The sequence below is a fragment of the Typopeltis vanoorti genome, chromosome 20 (genome assembly GCF_054136105.1).
Source record: "Typopeltis vanoorti isolate ZY-2024b chromosome 20, IOZ_Tvanoo_1.0, whole genome shotgun sequence".
Lineage (NCBI taxonomy): Eukaryota > Metazoa > Arthropoda > Arachnida > Uropygi > Thelyphonidae > Typopeltis > Typopeltis vanoorti.
This window is the reverse complement of record NC_143568.1, coordinates 19,849,833-19,872,638: the sequence shown is the minus strand read 5'-3', so window position 1 is coordinate 19,872,638 and position 22,806 is coordinate 19,849,833. Positions and strand designations below refer to the sequence as shown.

General features: G+C 36.8%; 1 protein-coding gene across 1 annotated transcript in view; it reads left to right on the top strand.

The window, feature by feature from the left end:
* LOC150095268 (uncharacterized) overlaps positions 1-22,806 on the top strand; it is a 302,954-nt gene that overhangs the window by 268,977 nt on the left and 11,171 nt on the right. Inside the window, exon 20 of the mRNA XM_090410345.1 lies at positions 10,452-10,609. Within this exon, the coding sequence (XP_090266471.1) occupies positions 10,452-10,609 (158 nt within the window). The remainder of the gene's footprint in view (positions 1-10,451; positions 10,610-22,806) is intronic.

The window sequence follows — 22,806 nt, the reverse complement described above, 5'->3', positions numbered from 1 at the left end:
ATTTAGAGTTGATTGTAAATTCAATTTTAAGATAGCAGGGAACATATTATCTTCACAGATTATGACAAATGCAATATTACTTATAAGAGAGTTTTTTAAACTGATATATCAGAATGAAATAAGGTGAAAGTGTGCCATCTTGTTTTTTGAAATCTTTTCAATTTTTAATGCAAGAAAGAAAATTGCTGGTTAAAAGGGAAGAGTTTTCCTTCAAGCTTGTAAATCAGATCACTAGTGTAGTTTTTAAAAAAAATAGTCAAAGCTAGAGTACTATTTGTAAAAGACAAAAATGATTATTGTGGGAAACTTTGGTTAGATCACTTATTACCACATTCCAAGATCCCCTACATGAATATTGATTAATTAGGTAACTTTTTGTGTGTATGATATGCCAGACACCGTGACTTTTATGGTCTACCAAAGATTAATAAACTGATGTTACATTCAGGCCTATTGTTAACTGCATCCATATTCGATTTATAAAGTGGTGAAGTACTCGTATTATTCACGTTAAAACTTCAGAAGATTTCAACAAGCTTATAGTCTTTCACTTATTTTAACGATATTACAACACTAATTGAACTAAATTATATTCAAATTGTAATGGACAAAAGATCTAAAGACCTAATTTGGTGTCCTCTAATGTTGTAAACAAAGAAGTATTACAGCTATGTAGTAGTTGATCTTAAGATAATAAGCTCTTAAATTTTTGGCAAATTAATGCATTCATACTTGTTTAGGTTAGGAGAATGCTTCATAGCCATGGCTGATTCTAAAAATAATCTTTCTGACCTGTAATGACTGCTATAAAGCACATTGACTTTCTTCCATCTAATCATGTGTGAAGAGGAGTCCAAAGCATGATCTGCCAGTCCACACCTGCCATAATAATGTTAGCAAATGTATCTTTTATATTCTCCAAGGTGGATGTTAACAGAGCTTCTTGTCTGTCTGTAGTAGGCCAAGTCAGAGTCACATGAAACTTCATGCACCCTAGGATATGCCAGGGGATAGAGTTTATCCTTAAGAGTGGATCAGAGTAACTAATTTAACATGTGGTTTGAATGTGGCGTGAGGTTATATTTTATTAGTACTATGGCTATCTTTTCAAATAACCAAAACATAGGGATAGATTTGGTGGTGTTTTATTCTTGTGTGTTTGAGCAGGAAATAGGAGAGCAAAATGTAGTATTTTATCTATTTTGTAGGAGCTCTAGCCATTAGCCAGGAAAGTATGGCAAAGATGTTTAAGTTTGGTGGAAAGAGCTGCATCATTGGAACAAATAGCCCTAGCACTGTGTGTAAGTGTTTTAAGATGTTGGGATGGATGATGATGATGTGGATGTTTATGTAGATATCTTACTATGTATGTTGGCTTCCTATAAATGGAAAACACTAATAAAGCTGGACGACTAATGTGTCAAGAAAAGGCAAACATATTATATTCTTTTTCTACTGTGAAGTGAATTTTGGGGTGTTGGCTGTTTAAGTAGGTAAGACAGGAATCCAAGGTGTCTTGTCGATGGGGCCAAATGGCAAAGGAATCACCAACAAAGCATAACTACACCACTAAGGGCAGTCTGTAGATTTTTCCTTACCATGTAAAGTAATCTGGATGCATAGTATATTTGAATAATTCAAAGATATCAGAGAAGAAATGTTAATTAGATTTTATTCATCATCATCATCATCAAATTCCTGCCATGTACCCTCAAGGAGTGTACAGGATATGATAGTACTACATGAAAAAAAATTACATCATTACTAACTTCTTATCTACAATTTTCCTCCAAATCAGTCTGTTACTTGTCAAGACTCCAATTATCAGATCTTATATTTCTATCGTCTAAGGCACTTTGTACCGTATCAATCCACCTATATCTTGGTCTTCCTCTGGGTCGTTTTGCTGCCAATATATTAGTTGTACATTAGTAAATAAAGACTTGACATTGAAACTGACCATTATGTCTGTATTTTTAAGGATGTGATTTTTAACTAGTGATTTGAAATGGACAGAATTTCTTAATTTAGGAGGAGTTGCCAGTAAGGGGAGGCAAGTGAATTAGCTATTTGCTGAGCAAGTTTATAAATAGGACTTTCTCTGCTATCAACTATATAGGGCATAGGAGAATATTAGATAAATGGAATTTAGATACCCCACAAATACGAGGTAGTTTAATATGAACAGGTTTTATTTTGGTGATGATTTCTTTGAACCAAGAAGTCACTTATTTCAATAATTTATGGAGTTTTTTCTTTTGAAACATAGTGGAGTATCAGTCAATAATTTGGTAAGTAAAATTGTCACCTAAGAGATCCTGCTTTTTTTTAATTCTCTTCGTTCATGATAACTCAGGCATTACCCTTATCAACTTTAGTAACAACAATATATTTTATTCTTATACAACTTTTTTAAAGACAGCTATTTCGTTTTGTGATATATTACACTTCAGTGTTTAGGTTCGTTTTGGATGTTAGTTGTGTCTAAATGCACATTATTCACTGTTGAAGGTGGAAGATTGTAGATGCCCTATTCTATGTTCATCATAATTTCTTCTAGTTTTGTAACTTGCTTAGGTGCAACAGTGAAGTTATGAATCACAACTGTTTCTTAGCTTCTTCTGGTGATGATAAATTTATTACAACACGATCTTGTCAGAGTTGCTGTCGAAGTATAGTACATTGTAGCTGTTGTAGGATTTAAAATTTCTTCAAATGCGTGCTTTTAACTTTTGTGACTGTCTCAAAAAGAAAAAATAAATTATTGATAAAATTGACTTCTTAGCCCAAAGAAATCATCAACAAAATAAAACCTGTTCATGTTAAACCACTCTGTATTTATGGGGTACCTAAATTCCACACTGTCGAAGCATAGTACATTGCAGCTGTTGTAGGATTTAAAATTTCTTAAAAAGTGTGTGCTTTTAACTTTTGTGACTGTCTCAAAAGAAAAATGTGTAAATTATTGATAAAATTGACTTCTTAGCCCAAAGAAATCATTAGCAAAATAAAACCTGCTCATGTTAAACCAACCTGTATTTATGGGATACCTAAATTCCACAAATCTAATATTCCTCTTGGCCCTGTAGTTGATAGCAGACACAGTCTTGCTTATAAACTTTCTAAACAATTAGCTAATTCGCTTGCCACTCCTCCTAAATTAAGAAATCATGTCCATTTCAAATCACTAGTTAAAAATCACATCTTTGTATCATAAATAGACACTCTTGTATTAATAAAGTTAATTTTCCACCTGATAATTTTGAATTTGCTACACATCCAGGTTATTCTACATGGCAAGGAAAAATCGACAAACAGACTAATGATACTGCTATGAGTCCCCCCCCCCCCACCTTTAGTCAACTTTTACACAGAACACTTTGATAACAAAATATTTACCATAGCATACAAGCCCCATGGTTATGCTTCGTTGATGATTTCTTTGCCATTTGGCTCCATCGACAAGACACTTGGATTATTTTGTTACCTACACAACCAAAACTCCAAAATTCACTTCACACAAGAAAAAGAAACTATCTGTTTGCCTTTTATTGACACATTAGTCATCCTGCTTTCAGATGGTTCACCATATTTTTCCATTTATAGAAAACCAACAAGGTTTCTATAAATGGAACACACATGAAGATATCTACATAAACACTCACAGGGCTAGGGCTGTTTGTTCTAATGATGCAGCTCTTTCCACCGAACTTAAATATCTTTGTCATACTTTTCTGGCCAATGGCTATAACTCCTACAAAATAGATAAAGTACTACATGACCCTTTTACTTCTCTCTTCTCAAACATCCAAGAATAAAATATTCCTATTCCCTGTGTCCAAGGTACATCATAGGTAGCCATAGTATTAATAAAATATAACCTTGCATCACATTCAAACCACATGTTAAATTAGCAACTCTGATCTGCTCTCCTAAGGATAAACGAGTGTATGAAGTTTCATATGGCTGTGACTTGACCTACTATGGACAGACAGAAAGATCTGTTAACACCCATCTTGAGGAACATAAAAAATACATTTGCTACCATTATTATGGCAAGTCTGGACCAGCATTTCACAACCCTCCACACAGGATTAGATGGAAAAAAACAAATGTGCTTAATAAATGTGCTTACCAGAATTTTAAGTAGTATTGTTTGCTTTTTGTTTCTTGGTGTGTCTGTGCAATTTTTGCGTGTTTTCTGTTATTTTAACTATTATTTTTAAGAAAAGATAGCGTACACATGGCACCGATAAAGAAAAAAATGGCGGCCAGGTCGCCATGCTTGCTTAAGAGTTTTGATGTAAAAGAATTTATGCAATGTGCTGTCTGTGAGATGTATGCCTTGCGAAGAGCGGTAGGAGTCTGGTTAGAAAGCGATAGTGGAGTTAATATGTGTAGAAAGTGTAAAGAGAATGAGGACTTCAAGCGTGTTTCGTGTATCGAGACTGATATCGTTAACGGTAGTCAGAATGCAGAAAATGGCGGTGTACTAGAGAATTGCGTGGTAGTGCCAGATATGTGTGAGAGCGTCGCTGAAAGTGTAAATGAAGGTAGAAACACCGAAGGAATGGATGATTTGATCGATAATGAAAATGGTGAGATAAATGCGAGTAGCGAAATTGCCCGTTTAAATGGCGCGATACACAGAGCCAAACGACAACTGGAGCGTATGCAAAAATGTGTGTTGAACGTACCAACAAATAACCGGCGGAAGTCTGTGACGGCAAACAATAGAATGTACGTAAACGTCAATAAAATGAAGGAGCGAGTGCTGTATGGGGATTCACTATTAAGAGGCGTAATAATTGAGAGTTTAACGAAGTCGTACCAGCCGGGTGCGAACATAAAGGACGTCAGCGAATCTATTCGACTGCAAAAACAGAGGGTGAAAGAGATGATAATAGTGGCAGGAACGAATGATTTGAAAGAGGACAAAATGGAAATGATAGAGGATGTGAGGGAGTTGTTTGAGGTAGCAAAAGAGAAGAGTGAGAGAGTTAGGATGGTGAGTATCTTACCGCGGTATGACAGCGAAGTGTTTAGAAGGAGGGCCATAATTGCCAATGACTTTATGCGTGGGTTATGCATGGAGAGTGGTGTGGAATTTGTGGATGTGTGGAATGAGTTCGATGGGCGAAAGGACTTATATAAGATGGATGGGTTACATTTGAATGGAGTTGGTGTACGGAGACTTGAAAGAGTGTTGATGAATGATGTGGAAGTGGATGTACAGACTCAGGGAAACTAGATTTATTAAGGGGGAGGGGAGTAGATATGCAGACTTTAGGGGGGGCAGTTAAGTGTATGAATGAGTATATTATGCCCGGGCGAGTACGACGGACAACAAATCAGAATGGGATAATTAGTATAAGGAATCAAAGTAGGGATGGGACAAATGGGCTTCTGCGATTCATGTACACTAATGCCAGGAGTATTAGGAACAAGAAGGAAGAGTTTTTGGCCATGGTTGGCACTTCCAGGCCACAGGTTGTCGGTATTAGTGAAACATGGCTGACAGAAGATGATAAAGCTAGTGGGATTGAATGCGATGGGTATAACGTGTTCAGGAGTGACAGGGTGAATAAAAAGGGGGGAGGAGTGTTATTGATGATAGCTGATGAGCTTCAGCCAAGGAGTATAGAAGTTGAACTGCAGGATGGGGAAAAAAGCACATTTGAGGCTGTTTGGTGTGAGATACAATCTAGCAGAACAAAATATACAATTGGGTGCTGCTATAGACCGGGTGATGGAGTGGATGGTGGGAATAGTATGCATAAGCAAATAGAAGAAATGAATGGAAAGAGGGTAATTATTATGGGTGATTTCAATTATGGTAATATTGACTGGAAAGAGGAGAGGGCACATGGGAGGAAGGAATTGGATTTTATGCAGTTATTAAGGGACAACTATCTACGGCAACATGTATTGGAAAATACCAGGGGGCAGAGAGTGCTGGACCTAGTAATTGCAACTGAGAATGTGGCTGTAACGAACATGACCTTGTTGCCACCAATTGGTGAGAGTGACCATAAGGTCATGACTTGGGAGGTGGCTAAAGGAGTCGAATTTACAATTAAGACAGGGTATATGTGGAATTATCGGGCTGGTAAGTATGACAAGCTTAGGTGTGTGCTTGGCTCAATGCCATGGCATGTAAAACTGCAAGGGCTGGATGTTGATGGTGCATGGGAGGTGGTCAAGAACTGTTTGCAGGAGGCAATGGTTGACTGTATACCAAGAGTCCGAATAATAAATCAGGTAGGGGTTAAATGGATAAATAACACTATTAAGCTTGAGCTGCAAAAAAAGAAACAATTGTGGAGGGAATTTAAGGAGAAGGGTGACCATCAGGTGCATGAACAGTATAAAGCTCAGGCCAGGATGGTAACAAGGGTGGTAAGAAAAGCAAAAGCAGATTACGAAAGGAAATTGGCCATGCAGGCTAAAGAGAATCCCAAACAGTTTTTTCAATATGTTGCAAGTAAAAGGAAAAATGCTCATGGTAGAATGATCTTAAAAAATGCTGAGGGTAGGGAGGTAACTGAATCAGTCGATGTTGTGGAATTACTGAGCGAGCACTTTGCAAGAGTATATCATCCAGGTGGTGGCCTTGCGGAAATGGAGGAACCAACAGCTTATACTGGAATTGTGATGAATGAGGTAGAGGTAACTAGTCTGTTACAGAACCTCAATGTCAATACATCTGTAGGATTGGATGGTATACCAGCTCGTGTCGTACGTGAAGCGGCAAAAGAATTGTCAGTGCCCTTGACCATTATGTTTAATTTGAGCCTCAGGACTGGGTCAGTCCCAAGGGGGTGGAAAGAGGGGAAAATAGTTCCACTGCACAAAGGTGGTTCCAAGGCTGCTGTTGAAAATTACCGGCCAATCAGCATAACAGGAATCATTATCAAGGTCTTAGAGAAAATAGTCAAGAGGAAAATACAAGATTGGATAGAAGAAAATGGGATACTGTATCGGGGACAGCATGGTTTTGTGAAGGGTAGGTCATGCCTCAGTAACTTGCTCACGTATTATAACACAGTGACGGCTGAACTGGATAAGGGTAATGGGTTTACAGTGATTCTGCTGGACCTTGCTAAGGCCTTTGACAGGATACCACATGGAATTCTAATCAGTAAATTGCAGCATATGGGAATGGACATAGGGTTGGTGAGATGGATAGGAGGGTGGTTGACGGAGAGATATCAGAGAGTGGTTTACTCAGGAGTAGAGTCCACAAGACGGCCTGTGACTAGTGGTGTACCACAAGGATCTGTTCTTGGACCACTGCTGTTTAATTTGTTCATAAATGATATAGGAAAGGATCTGAGAGGAACAGTTCATTTGTTTGCGGATGATGCAAAGTTGGGTAGGGCAATAGTGAATGCAGATGACGTCAAAATTTTGCAGGATGATTTGGATAGATTGGAGGTCTGGGCTAGGGAGAATGGATGTCAATTTAATGTGGCAAAATGTAAGGTTATGCATTTTGGGGTGAAAAGATGGGAGGCAGTTTACTGCATTGGTGGAACCGTGCTCCAGGAAATTGATGAGGCACGAGATTTAGGAGTGTTGGTGGATAAGGAATTGAAATTTAGGGGACACATTGCAAAAGTGGCCAAATCAGCTCATCAAATCACTTGGTTTGCTGAAGAATACGTTGACAAGCAGAGACAAGCAGGTTATTGTTCCTCTGTATCGAGCCTTGATAAGACCTCATCTCGACTACTGTGCTCAGATTTGGTCACCTAGGTTTCTTCTTGATGGGGAGGAGGTGGAGAGGATCCAGAGGCGAGTGACCAAGATGATAGCAGGTCTGTGGAATGAACCGTATGAGAACAGGTTGAGGATTTGTGGGTTGCAAAAATTGGTTGATAGGCGGAGGAGGGGAGATATGATTGAGACATTCAAATTACTGAAGGGTTTCTATAAAATTAATTCAGAAGATATTTTTGAGAACAGGGCTGGTTGTGGGAGGACTAGGGGACATCCATGGAAACTGGGCAAAAGTGTGGTTAGTAAAGGTGTTAGAGCTGGGTTCTTTACTTTTAGAGTAGTGAATGAGTGGAATGCGCTCCCTGAGTCTGTGGTGGATGCTGTGACAGTGAATGAGTTTAAGGCGAGGTATGATAGATACTGTATGAATGTCGAATAGTTGTGATGAAAATGATTTGGGGGCTCCCTCGATGAGTCTAATGACTCCCTGGAGTTGCCCGTAATAATAATAATAATAATAATAATAATAAAAGTTATTTGCAAGTAGTAAGATTATTTTTAGTCATTTATTTTTCTCCTAACTTGAACAAGTATGGTTGCATAATGGGTGACTGGTATCTTAAGGTCAACTCCTACATAGCTGTAATACTTCTTTTGTACAACATTGAAGGGTGACAAATTAGGATTTTAGATCTTTTCTTTGTTACAATTGAATCATTTCATTTACTCATTGTAGCATGCTAAGTGTAACATGCAATGTGATTTGTAGGTGCTGGTTTGAAATCCAGCGAAATAAGCCATTTAATAAGTGTATTTTTTATAATTTAATTAGTTTGGTGTGGTAATGCCACTAAAATAAATTATGAATAACGTTCAACACTTAAGCGTGCCTGTTATACAGTCTTGCTCTTAGTTTCTTCAGATATGTTAATCATTTTGAATATAGTCCCACTTTTTATTCACGTTCTGTTAGACATATCTGTTATTGAAGACGTTTCTCCTTATAATCTAAAATTGTTTGTATTTATAATCTTCTTTGGATTTTTCATACATCATTTAAACAGTAAGATTGCAAATCAGTTGGTTCTTTGTTATCTCATATCCTTGCCTTTCATCAAAACTTTAAACATCACTTCCAGTATTTTTGCTCTGCATAATAACAGAAATTCCTATATTAGAATATGGCTTGTCATTGAATCCAGTTTAAATTAGAAATTGAAATGGAAGCTGCTTTGTTATTTCTCTATACATGAAAGATATATTCTGGGACAAGGTCTAATGCTGTAAAAGTCATGATCTCTCAAGCTTACAGATTGTGTTTCATGGATACTTGTAATAAGTATATCTGTCTTCTCATAAATCAGATAGTAAAAGATCAGTGCCATCATGCCCCATCTTCACCAGAAAAGACATTTGTGTGTGTGTGGGAAGGGGGGGGGGGTTCTCTTTCTTATATCTAAGTCACTTCAGAAAATATACAGTGGTTATGTTCACACTCTTTTGCATGCATGGAATCTTTTCCATCTACAGAATCCAATGAAATAATCAAAATTCTTTGTAAAATCAGTTTTTGCCAAATAAACTGTCAAGCTCTTTTCCATTCTGCGTTTCCTTCTCCATTTCGGTTATTTCTTATTTTCACATAGACTGAGATCAAAAAAATTCTTTTATAGTTTCAGTCTGTGTCAGATGCCAACGATAATTCAGATTGGACTCACTTATGGTTTCATAATATTACATTGTTGAAATGCAAGTTTAACTTTCTCTTCTTTTCTCCTTAACCTTACCTAACTGAAGCACTGAAATGGGCAATAACTCTACTATTTTCCTATTAGTGGTTCTAACGCACTAAAGTGCCCATGACCTTTCTAAGTATTCTTGGACTTCACAACCGTAACTCGAGGATAAGGTGGTTAGTCCTATGCCCCCCACACCGAGTGTGTCCTATGTCTGTAGATGCATGTGTTCATGGGATCGGTTTGCCTATTCTGGGGAATGAAAAACCTGAGTTTCCTTGTGAAAAAACCCCCTACCTTGTATGAGACTGGCTAACTCACCTTTCATCAAAAGAGACAAGATAAAGGTTCCTCACATCGCTGACAGGAATCGAACCCAGGTCTTTCTGACCAAAGGGCTTTGTCTGTACTGACTGAGCTATGAAGGCTGATAACTACTGATTACCAGAATAATCCATTTAAAGATATAAGATGTACATTTTCAGGAACCATTAATTAACCTAATTTGGAATTATGAAATGTAATCAACTCACCCACCACATGCACAGACAGTTATGATGAACTTACTTTAGTAAACTGCTGAAAGTTTGGGTGAATGAATCAAAATTGTTGCATTAAAGAAAATTCATTTCGGCAAAATATTCCTGTGGTTCCTACAAATGATATTGTGAGAATTCAACTGTAAATGTAAATTCAACATCATGGAAGACAAAATAAATTTTGAATCCTGTTGATATTTACATTTGATAGGATAAATTATAGATTATAAATTATGCAGGTATGTTGTATACTCAATTAATTTAGCCAGTCAACCATATTTTCTTTGTTGAAATATATGGTAGGTTATCATTCTTCACAAAGATATCACTCATCATCCTCAGAAAGCTCACAGTGATCACATATATGATCATTGTGAGCTCTATGATCACACTTGTAATTATGTAAGTTATTGCATATCTTTCTAGGTTCTCTCTTATTGTTATTTTTATTTAGGCACAGAAAAGTGAGTCCTCGGCTCAGAATGCCAATTTTAACTTTACTCTTCCATCTCAAGGAGAGACAAATAATAGTTTTCCTATCAACTTTAATCCAACTTCACCACCTTCATTTAACTTTGCTGGAACATCTACTCCAGGCCCCTTCCAGTTTCAGTAAGTATTAAATCAGTTATTGTTTTTATTATTATTACACCAGGTATTGGTCAAATTCATGTATTTTATACAGCACCTTTTATGGGTTGTTATAAAGTTCACATTTGGAAATATTCTTACAATTTAGTAAATGCATTGGCGATGCTTCCTCGATATTACAGATTTTGCAGATGGGGAAGACTTTTATGCCATTGCTAAACTTGATTGGTCTTGTGTGGCCAGTCTTGAGGCGAGAGATCATGGTAGTGGCACAACGATTAAACTTGGAGTTGATGCTAGCTCCTGGTTTTTCTGCTGAATACCAGTGGTGATTCATGTCCTGGAGAATCATTCTTTTTATGTTTTCTTTTTGAGTGGTTTTAAAAAGATTGAAATCTGTGGTATGACTGGATGTTGCAGCCATTTTTGCTACTTCATTTGCAGTTTCAGATAAAATGCAGTACTATTTGTAATAGTACTGCATTTTAATTGTAAACACAGTGTGTCATTGTTGAATTAATCAAGCAGATAATTAGCAATCTTAATTTTCTAGCGCTTAAAGGGCTAGTTGGTCCCTGTTATTAATGTTAAAATCATTATTTATAAGAAAGTTCTGAAGTTCCTGAAAGGAGAAATTTTTTGACATTAAAGCCAGAACTTAAGTTAGATTTATTTCTCTCCAAACCTTGGTCTGATAGCAACACATCTTTATCGCATTCAGTGAAGTTTGGGGGATGAGATGAAGAGAATTAATCATGAACTGTTTGAACAGACAAGGAATGCATTAATAAAGTAATTCTCTATAAGATTTTCAAATATTATACATAAAAAAAGGGAAAAAAACAAAGTATTAATCAATAAAAAAAAGCACTCCTGTAAACTAAACTTTCAATCAGTCGTGTTGGTTATCATAGTTTTCTCCTCTTCATTTCAGAATTCATTCATAAATTACTTTATATATATTTAGATCTCTTTCATATATGATAAGTATTATTTTTCAGGAAATTACAACATATACTAAATATTAATCATAATAACTTTAATTAATACTTCTATATTTTGGCAATGCTGCATTGTCATCATCAGGGATTGCTAACACTGGGCAAATGAGGCTGAAGAAAGGAATCCAAAGTTGGGCCTAGAGTCCTAAATGATATCCCCTACTCGGCTAAATTGGATGGTCTTGGCTGTTGTGCTAAAGATCTGACATTAAGTGCTTCCCAAATTTGGGGCAACTTCATGCACCCCAGTTTGTTGAGGTTTAGAAAGTTTCTCAGGGCAGGTGTAATAGAATGGCCTTCTTCCAGCGTATCCTGTAATGGTGGAAACGGATGTGATCCATGTGTTCAGAACTTCTCGTATTGGCTGTCCTGCCTGTTTGGTCATAGTAAGAGAGTTTGCAATTGCAAGGGACCTGGTAGATCTAGGGAATGTGGTTGATCATCTTTGGTGGAGTGGATAAAGGATAGCAATTTTTTTTTATGTGGTCTGTAAATGGTAGTAAGGTTGTATTTCTTTAGGATTTTTGTTAATTTACAGATGTGCTCTGGATATATGGAAGGGTGATATATTTTGCATAATCTCTGCTCGTAAGCAGGGGAGGAAGAGGTTGAAAGTTTATTTTTCACTTGGTTAGACTATAATAAATTTAGTTTAATCCTTTATCCAAGTGTGAGCAAACAAAGTTTGCACCTGAAAGTATCTTCAGGACTGGGGTAAGGTGGTTCAATGCCAGGCAACTAGTTACAAAGGTGGAGCAAGCTCACAACACTCCTATCTCAGTATCTCCCATAATGCAAAACACATCTCCTTGTGGGTATAATGTTATGCATTAAGGGGAGGGCCACTACCCAGATTAGTTTCGACCGTTATTGAGGTCTCTTCAGTGGGAGCCAGGCCTGAGTGGAGATACCAGGCAGAAGCATTAGCAAGATCATCTCTACCTATAGGAGTTGCCAAATGGTGTGCCACCTTTTTATTAAATTACTCTGAATTTAGAGAAAGAAAGATGTTGAAAGTTTATTTTTCACTTGGTTAGACTATAATAAATTTAGTTTAATCCTTTATCCAAGTGTGTTCTGAGCTTGCTCCACCTTTGCAACGAGTTTCCCGGTGTTGTACCACCTTACCCCAGTCCTGAAGATACTTTCAGGCGCAAACTTTGTTTGCTCACACTTGGATAAAGGATTACACTAAATTTATTATAGGCTAACCAAGTGAAAAATAAACTTTCAACATCTTTCTCTAAATCCAGAATAATTTAATAAAAAGGTGGCACACCGTTTGGCAACTCCTATAGGTAGAGATGACCTTGCTAATGCTTCTGCCTGGTATCTCCACTCAGACCTGGCTCCCACTGAAGCCAGGTCTGAGTGGAGATACTCAGACCTCAATAAAGGTTGAAACTAGTCTGGGTAGTGGCCCTCCCCTTAATGCATAACATTATACATATCTGCAAGGAGGTGTGTTTTGCATTATGGGAGATACTGAGATAGGAGTGTTGTGAACTTGCTCCACCTTTGCAACGAGTTGCCCGGTGTTGTACCACCTTACCCCAGTCCTGAAGATACTTTCAGGCACAAACTTTGTTTGCTCACACCTGGATAAAGGATTAAACTAAATTTATTACGGAGGAAGAGTTTAATATTTTGTTGGGGTTGTAGTCATTGGTTAAGAAAGTGTTGAAAATGTGGTCAAGTTCAATAGTTACAGCTACTATCAGAGCTGATTAATTTTGCTATGTTATACAGGGTGTTCGGGATAAATTTGACAGTTTCGTAAGGAAAAAGAAAATCTTCTTTGTATCTATTAAATTTAATGAATTGACAAAAAAACATTACAGGCAGAGTTAATTACAATACTATCAACAAGATTTACTCAAAATAACCACCATTAGCATCGATCACAGCTTCAATTCTGCTTCGGAACCTCGAACAAGCTGATGCTACAGTCTCCCTGGGAAGGGCCGCAAAAACTGTTTTAATTTTATCCATTAACTGGGCTTTTGTATTACTGGAAGTGCGATTGGTGTCTTTTTCAACTGCGCCCCATACAAAATAATCCATGGGGTTAAGGTCTGGGGAGTTTGGAGGCCAAACATTTGGACTGGTGAAGTCGTAGAAATTTTCAGACAACCATTTTTGACTTTTCCCAGAGGTGTGGCAAGGGGCCGAATCCTGCTGCCATACATACGGCCTACCATTGGCTACCCTTGTTATCCAGGGCTTGACTACAGTTAGCAACTCCACGAACAAAGCCCGAATTCCAATGCCAGGGTTCTTCAACACCTGTTCCTGCAGATTTGCGAGGAATTCTGCTGTACGAACGCAATCAGATCGTCTGCTAGGGATCTTTCTTCTTGCTACATCCTCGTAGTCACCATTGCAAGTCTCTAGTTCATGCCTGATTGTTTTTACTGTATTCAGGGAGCATTGGGCAGCAGTCGTAATATCCTTATTTTGATGGCGGGCACGAATCATCATGATACAAGTTATTCTCTTCCATGATTCAGGTGGGTTCCAGCTATCCATCCTTTCTGACATCTTGTATATGAATGAAGAAGGGTCCAAACTTTTAAATGAAGAGAAGTGTGTGTTAATACATGTAACTTACGGAAAAATATAATTAATTATAAATATGTCAAATTTATCCCGAACACCCTGTATAGGATTTTTATCATCCTGTATTATTGGGGAGCGGGGGTTGACGTGACTGCCTGTGGATGATGACAGAATGCCAGAATCTGTCATATATGATGTGCGAAAATTGATCCATTTTGGCGCTTTACATAATTTATGGGCATGCACTTGTACCTTAGCTATTTTGATTCTTTCTAGAATGTTCTGTATATTTCTGTTACTGTCTTGTTATGTATACTGCCTTTCAATTATCAGCTGAGAGTGTATGCTTTTAAGTCAAAAGCTTACACTCTTTTGATGAAAGGATTTCTTCACACTCCCTCCATATGGGATGCCTGTATGTGGGAGAAGGGATTTCTAGTCATAGTGCTGGTTTTTCTGTTCTCTGACCACTATCGCTGATATCCAACAACCTACTGCCATGTTTGCTGTGCAGTCCAACTCATATCCATGAGTTGAACTGCATAGCAAACTTCATGGAAGTGTGCATGTGTTGGGAGGGGGGGGGGGGGGTCTTGGCAGTGGTGGTGGTGCACATGCACTATTTTGGTCTTTTCTTTGGCAAGAGAGGCACTCCTAGACAGTCCAGCTAGGATCGTTCATCCATTGGACCTACCTGCAAGTGTCAACAGCGTGGCAATTCTTCCTCCCCCATAGTCCAGGGAGAGAGCTCAACGTTTGGTATAGTGTCTGCAGTAACTCTGGTGTTCCACTTTGAAGCACGTTTATTTCTTGTTGGATAGTGGTCATCCGTGTGTGGCTCTGTAGTGGGTGAGAATATCTGGTACTGAACCAGAAATGGTGCTTTTCACATATTGTGCATTTACAACTTTTTTGTTGAAGCTAATGAACCTGCCTCTCATTCTGATGGAAACAATTTTCACTAATTTGTAAAAATAAAACCTTTGCCAATCCTGTGCAGACCAGCTTATTTTTTAGTGTGCAGGTAAAAGATTATATAAGCTCTTGGCACTAATGTAGAGAATATTGCCACTGAACAAGTTCCCCCCCCCCCCCATAAGAGGTTTGTACTTATCCAATCTACCTTTTGCTGTGCAAGCTAAGGAAATTGATTATGCCATCATCAGTTCTACCACCAGTGCTTTAGGACACTCAGAGAAGAATATTCTGATTTATTACATCTCCATACTGACTGTTCAAGATCCAAGACATCTATTTGATCTTTTGATGCTTTTCCTGGCCACAAACAATATAAGATATACGAGGTGTGGCTATTAAATAACGAGACTGGTTGCAAAAATGTGGTTTGTTATTACAATTGTACAACTTGTTATCCCCTTCAACATACTCTCCTCCTCCTCCTATCTATACACTGTTGCATATGAATTTTCCATTGTTAGAAGCAGTGCTGCAAGTCATCAGGTGTTATCTGCTTCAGTAGCGCTGCCGGTTTCCCTTTACCTCACCCACTGACTGAAAATAGGTGCCCTTCAAAGCGAATTTCAACTTTGGAAAAAGGTAAAAGTCGCATGCTAAGTCTGGCGAGTAAGGTGGATGGTCCAACACTGAGATCTTCTTATCAGCCAGATAGTGCACAGTGGGATGGAGCATTGTCCTGATGGAGAATCCAAGCATTGTTCTTCTAAGGATTAGGTCTCTTCTTCTTCTTCTTTCTCGCTTGTTCTCTCAGCTTGGTCAGAATCTCAAAGTAATAATGTTGGCTAACTGTCTGATCTTCTGGTACCCATTCAACCATTACCATGCTGTTGATATTAAAAAATAAAAAATAAATAAAAAAAAAAGATCAGCATTGCTTTCAGTTTTAGCTTGCTCATTCTTGCTTTTTTTTCATTCTCAGTGATGTGGGAATTTTCCAGTGCATTCATCTTACTCGTCGGACTTGCTCCATGTGACTTTTACCTTTTTCCAAAGTTGAAATCCACATTGTAGGGCACCCATTTTCAGTCAGTGGATGAGATAAAGGAGAAAATAGTGCACTACTGAAGCAGATAACACCTGATGACTTCTAGCACTGCTTTCAACAATGGAAAATTTGTATGGAGCAGTGTATAGATAGAGGGGAGGGAGTATGTTGAAGGGAATAACAATTAAGTTGTACAATTGTAATAATAAACCACATTTTATCAGCCAGTCTCATTATTTAATAGCCACACCTCATATACACACACTGTTTATTGTCAATATATTCTCATCTGTATAACCTACATTAATACTCTATCAAATTCTTATTATTTTGTTGGTGCTAAATCTGAATGTTCCTGATTTCTCAGCCATGTTGGAATAAAGGGAAATGGGGCTGCTAAGTCATCGCTGAGTTTTTCTCTTCTTTTTGTCTTTTCCCTATACAGACAGTTGATAAAAGCAACAGCAAATAAATTGCATGATATCAATCCTGAAATTAAAGTTTGGAGTCCAGTTTCAGGAGAGAGGAGGTTGTTCTTGCTAGGCTGTGGTCATCTGACAGATTCTTTCTTACTGAGAGCTGATGATCCATTTATGTACAAGCACTGTAACTTTCATGTTATATATGATCTCTATCATTAATGTATAGAGATTGAACAATAATGACCCGGGAACTGAACCCTGAGGCACCACTAGTCACTTTAAATCTGGCAGATTCACACCCACCATATGCACTTTTTGATATCCATCTGTCAACTATCCACTTATCCAAGTCAAGAGTTTATATTTCAATCCCACCACATTCTCCAGTTTTTGCAACATCCTTAACATCCTTTCATGTGGTAACTCAGCCATTATATTGTTATAAAATATGAGCAAATTGCTAAAACACAACCTTTCTTTAGTAAACCCACTGTTCCTTGCAGAGTATAGCTTGTCTGTCTACCTATTTCTGTATGCGAGTTCTTACCACCTTCTCTAAAATCTTCACCACCACACCAGAGACACTGATAGGTTAATAGTTACACATATCAGTCAGTTTTTGCACCACCCTTGTTCAGTGAAGCTATTATACATTCCTGTGGTATCATTCCTGACCTGAGACTTAAATTATACAAACGTGAAATGGCTAGCCACTTCGCTTGAACTTACCTTTAGCATACTTGCTGATATTCCATCTGTCCCTATTGCCAAATTCTTATCTAGGTCATCAACTTCATTCTCATGCACCTTCATCTCATGCAAGAATTTTGTACTAATTCTTGCACATTACTTTTGCAAGAATCAATACAAATGAAATTTGTATTTCTGGAATGAAGAACAACTTGATTATTTCAACCAAAAATATGAATGGTATTATTAATGCGACTACCAGTAATAAACGATTTGCTAATGTTGGATGCAGTTAGTACTCAAAAGTTGTATTGTTAGAAGTTGAAAGTTTTACATGTGTCATCAGAATGGCAATCATGTTCTATTCTATTCAAGCCCATGATTCAAATAGAGAAAATGTACAATCATCAGTGGGAAAGAAATTTGAACAATCAGTTTTGCCCAATAAAGCGTTTGCAATAATATAAACCTCCAGAAAAAATCTTTAATCAGTGATGTAATAAAGCAAACAAGAAACATTAAGAAAGTGCAAGAATTTATAATGCCTATCTGTGTATTGTAAAAAAATAATTCAGCATTTTCAGGATTTTTCAGTGATTTTTGTTTTTTTGAAGTTCTATTAATATTTAATAGAACTTCAAAAAACAAAAATCACTAAAATTATCACTGAAACCCAGATTTTTAGCCCTGCTTGTTGCAAAGCTGCAACAAAAAAAAAAACTTCTCCAAAAACTTATAAATCAAGGCAGTAAAATTTCAATCATATCGATGAAGCTTCAGCTGTTTCACATAAGTATTTTAATAATTTACTTAAAATGCAAAATTCACGCCTTTGAAGGTAGTTTAATGGAGTGTAAGGAACACTCTGAAATCAAACTTTAGTCAGTGTCTGTAAAGTCAAATCATTTAGAGATTTGCCTTTACAGATGTGCCAATGTAATGCTACAGGAAAAGTTTGGAGTTTCAACAAAAATTTTAGAAAAATGCTAGATGTTTTTGTTTAAAATCTTTTTTTGATAAACTTATTTACTACTGCACATTACATTGGAGTGAATTAACATCTGAAGAACATGGAATTGAAATAAGGAAAATTAACAAAATATTTGAACCTTAATGGATTAATAGCCTATAGTGCTAGAGCTGCAAAAACAGTATTAAAATTGTATTAAGTCTTGTTATGTTCCCTTGAATAAAAATTGCAAAACAGAAATATTCATTTAGAAAATGAAAATTTACAATTTCAGAGTTGGTGGTTGTAAGCAATATTTAATCTATTAGAATAGCTCTATAAGAAATAAATGTTTGTTATTAAAGCTGACAGATTAATTCAGTGCATGATCAGAGTGGTTGAACATATAAAACTAAATAAAGCAAACTATGAAATAGAAGAAAGATGTTATAGAAACTAAAAGAGATGATATATCATTTCAAGAGAAAAAATTTCAAAGTATCAGTTTCAAGAGAAAAGCTATTGTCTAATAAATTTTATGAAAATGCATTTGTTGTTTGGGAGAAAAGTGGAAAGTATTTTCTATGTATCAAATCCAGAAACTTGGCTGCATGATGTTTGCAGAGCTCTGTGGATTGGACATAAGTAAAAATTAAGCCAACATGCTAAATATGACATTCCAATAAATGTTTTTTCTTAACTTAGTCGATAATGAAAATATTGAATATATAGATACCATGTACAGTATTGAAAGTCCTAGAAAAATGTTGAACTTGCTGTTAGTTCACCAAAAGCTGAGAGAGGATTTAGCATCAGAAACAGTATCATTGATGTTAAAAGAAATTCTGTTTTATTGAGACAGCAAGTTACCTAATGATTTAATGGGGAAGTCATTGGAAGAATTTGATGTGTTTCCCTGGCTCAGGTGAGTGTTATTTACCTAGTGACAGCCATGTCAAACAAAAGATCGTGCTAACAATTTCTAAAAATCAGCAAATAATCTGATGAATGATTTGCATTATAACTAATATCACTTAGTAAGCAATTTTATAATATATATAGTTTAATTTAGAGAATAAAAGGGAATGCATTTTTTAAATTTCAATTTATATATTAATTTATATTACCTTACCATTTCTTAAATTTTTTGATCATAGTCTGTGATAATAAGATATTTATTATCACATCTGATAATAAATATCCTATTGGTATATACACTGCTTGGAGAGAGGTCAACAGAAACCCCGTGGATAAGCTGCATCATGCCATGTAATGAGTCGTGTTTGTAGTCGGTATAAATTGGAGGAATATGGTGCTCCCAAGTCAGTGCAACTGTCCTGGTGAAATGACTACGAGAAGGTAGCGGACGGAGTTTGAAAGAGGCATTGTGATACAATGCCATGTTGCTGGCTTATCTGTTTGGCAAATTGTTGACAAATTGGGCCATCCCAGATCAACAATCAGTGATACTATGCTGAGATGAAAGTGCAGGGAATCAACTGCAAGGCCATGTGGATGACCACCACACCTGCCAAACATGACTGTATTGCTATGAAGGATAATATGTAAAAACTGCCAGGCATCTACTGGAACATGAATTTGCACAAAATCATTCAGAACTGAAGCTCATAACATGGGTTTCCATGGTAGGACCACAATATGCAGCCCCCACATTACCTGAACCAACATGCAGCGTCAATGTCAGTGGGACACTTGGTAACTTGGAAAGCTATGTTATGGAGTGATGAATCGTGCTACACCCTCTACTGAGCAGATGTAATGGTGTGGGTGCTGCAGATGCCTGGTGAACGTCTCTTGCTAGAGTGTGTAATCCTAACTATGAAATTTGGTGGTGGCACTGTTATTGTATGGTCTTGTTTTTCCTGGTTTGGCCTTGGGCCTCTGTGGCGCCATAAACATTGAACTCTGAGAAGTATCTAAACATTCTGGACAATGCAATGCTTCCTACTTTGTGACATTTCTGCAGAACTGACCATTGTCTCTTTCAGCAAGACAATGCACCTCGTCATAAGCTTGTTGCTGTAGCTGTGTGATTTGTGGATATGAACGTCACATTTGACTGGCCTGATCTTAACCCTATTGAACATATCTGGGATGAAATGGAGTGTTAGATGAGGTCAAGGGATGTCCTTCTCCACATAATAGTCCAGGACCTCATTATATACCTACAGTAAAAATGGTCCAAAATTCCCATTGAGTGCTATTGTACATTGCAGAAAATATGCCCAGTAGGATTGCTGTAGTCATCTCAGCAAAAGAAGGACCTACATCTTACTAAGGTGGCTGCCATAGCTGTTTTTTCCTCACACTATGGTGCCTGTTGACTTCTTTCCAAGCAGTGTATTGTTCTTCTCTTCAAAATTGGTTTGCTTGCATTTAAGTTTATATGTATATAAATTCAGTGCCATTGTGCCTGTAAAACTTCGATACTTATTTATTTTTTTCCTGCCAGATACATTTAATCTTCTCCCTATCCACCTGTATATTGTTGTTTGTTTCATCATGTAAATAATGGTTGTAGTCTCTGTGTTTATTTTGTCAGCAATGTTCAATTCTGGCTTTATACAGACTTTCTCTTGTCTGTACTTAAATTTCTCTGTCTTTGTAGTAAACTGTTTCCAGGTAGTTCCGTAGTATCATTCAGCAAGTCTCATCATTTTTATAAGGTCACTTTTTAAATTTGTCAATATTTTAAAATTCTCTTTCATTCTGTTCGTAAGTAGTAGAGTATTTGATGATTGTCTTTCAGATTTGTTGCATCATCTTTTAATTAACTTACTTTCAAAATTGAATTGTTTTGAATAAGATGGGGAAAACTGTTAATTCATGTTTCAGATTCCCACTTTTCAGTAACATGTATTGTAAATATTCATACTATTCCTTCTTCCCTTTCATGTTTACTTATTGGCCTATCACAGTCAAGTAAAGTAACCATGATGGAGATTAATTTGTAAGTTTTCTGTTTGCAAGGAGATCAACTAAAGGATAGATGTGCTCTCACAGCTGAACTGTGGAGGTACTCCAAGGATAGAAAGATGCTCTGGTTGTAATTCCCATTTATTTCTAAAGGTGAATTACTTACTAGAAAATTTAAAACCCATTGTAGTACAAAGGGCCCTTGTTACTACAAAGGCTTTTAAATTTTCTGGATAACAGAGACCAAATAAATTACCACTGATCATTTCCATTTATAGCAAGGATCATATTTCTGAAAGAGTTTGTGTAATTAAAGTTTAATTGGGATTGTGATATAGGAAATGATACCCATACCATTGTAAAACACATTAAATATTTTACATAAGCCTGTTAAGTATAATTTATCCTAAGATATATGAAAGAATACAGTGTAAATGTGTTTTTAAATACCACATTTACACTGCATTATTTCGTGAGCATTATTAAATAATGCTCACGAAAAAGTATGTATAAAAGGAGTGGCAGAAAAACTAAGTGGCTCATTCATTCCATTTCATCTTTCACCATAAGAAGTGTTTGGAGTCCAGGGGATCATGGTTGTAGATCATTATGCTCTTCTTGCATGACGGTCAAGCTTATGGGGATATCTACATTACTTCTTCTTTTCAACCATTTTCTGTCCACTGCTGGATGAAGGCCTACTCCAGTTCTTTCCACCTTTATCTGTTCTTGGCAGTGGTTGACCAATTTTTCTCAACAAATTTTGACAGTTCATCACTCCACCTTCTTTTAGGACGTCCTCAGCCTCGTTTCCCTTCTTTTGGAATCCAGTTCGTTACTATAGTGGTCCATCGCGCATCTTCTCTCCTGGATAGATGCCTGGCCTATTTCCATTTTAGTCAGTGATGTGAGTCTGGCTTCTTATCCAGGTTTTTCGCTTGTCTTTTAACATGATGTTAAAATCTCTCCATTTTTCTTTGAGTTGTTAATTTATTTGCCAGTGCTTTTGTTAGCGACCAAGTTTCACAACCACATGTGATGACTGGAAGTATACATGGGTTAAATTCTTCCTTTTTAAACAGAGTGGGACATCATTGTTTTGAAAAATGCTTTTCAATTTTCTGAATGCGCTCCAGGCAAGTTGAACTCTCCTATTTATTTCCTTTTGGAGTCCACAGTTTAGATCAATGAGATGACCTAAGTATGTATATGAAGAGACTCTTTCCAAGAAATTGTTTTCTATTATTATGTTTTTTTGGTGTTACAAAATGATTAAACATTATTTTATTTTTTTCTCTGTTTATTTTTAGACTGACTTTTCTGCTTTCATGATATAGGTCTATCATTCTATTAAGGTCTTCTGGAGTGTTTGCAAAAATTATGATATCATCTGCATATCTTAGGTGTGTTAAGTTTCTGTTATTAATTTTTATAGGTTTGTCCAGTTTATATTATTAAATATTTCTTGAAGGACCGCTGTAAAGATTTTGGGTATAGAGAGAGTCTCCTTGTCAGACACCTTTTTCAATTGATATTTTATTGCTACTTGTGTGAAGTTGGATTGTTGCTGTTGCAATGTGATATATTTCCTGGAGGAGGTCCATATGTTCTCCAAGAACTCCCTGATTCTGGAGTGCTTTGATTATTGCATTAGTTTTGATGGAATCGAATGCTTTTTCATAATCAATAAAGGCTAA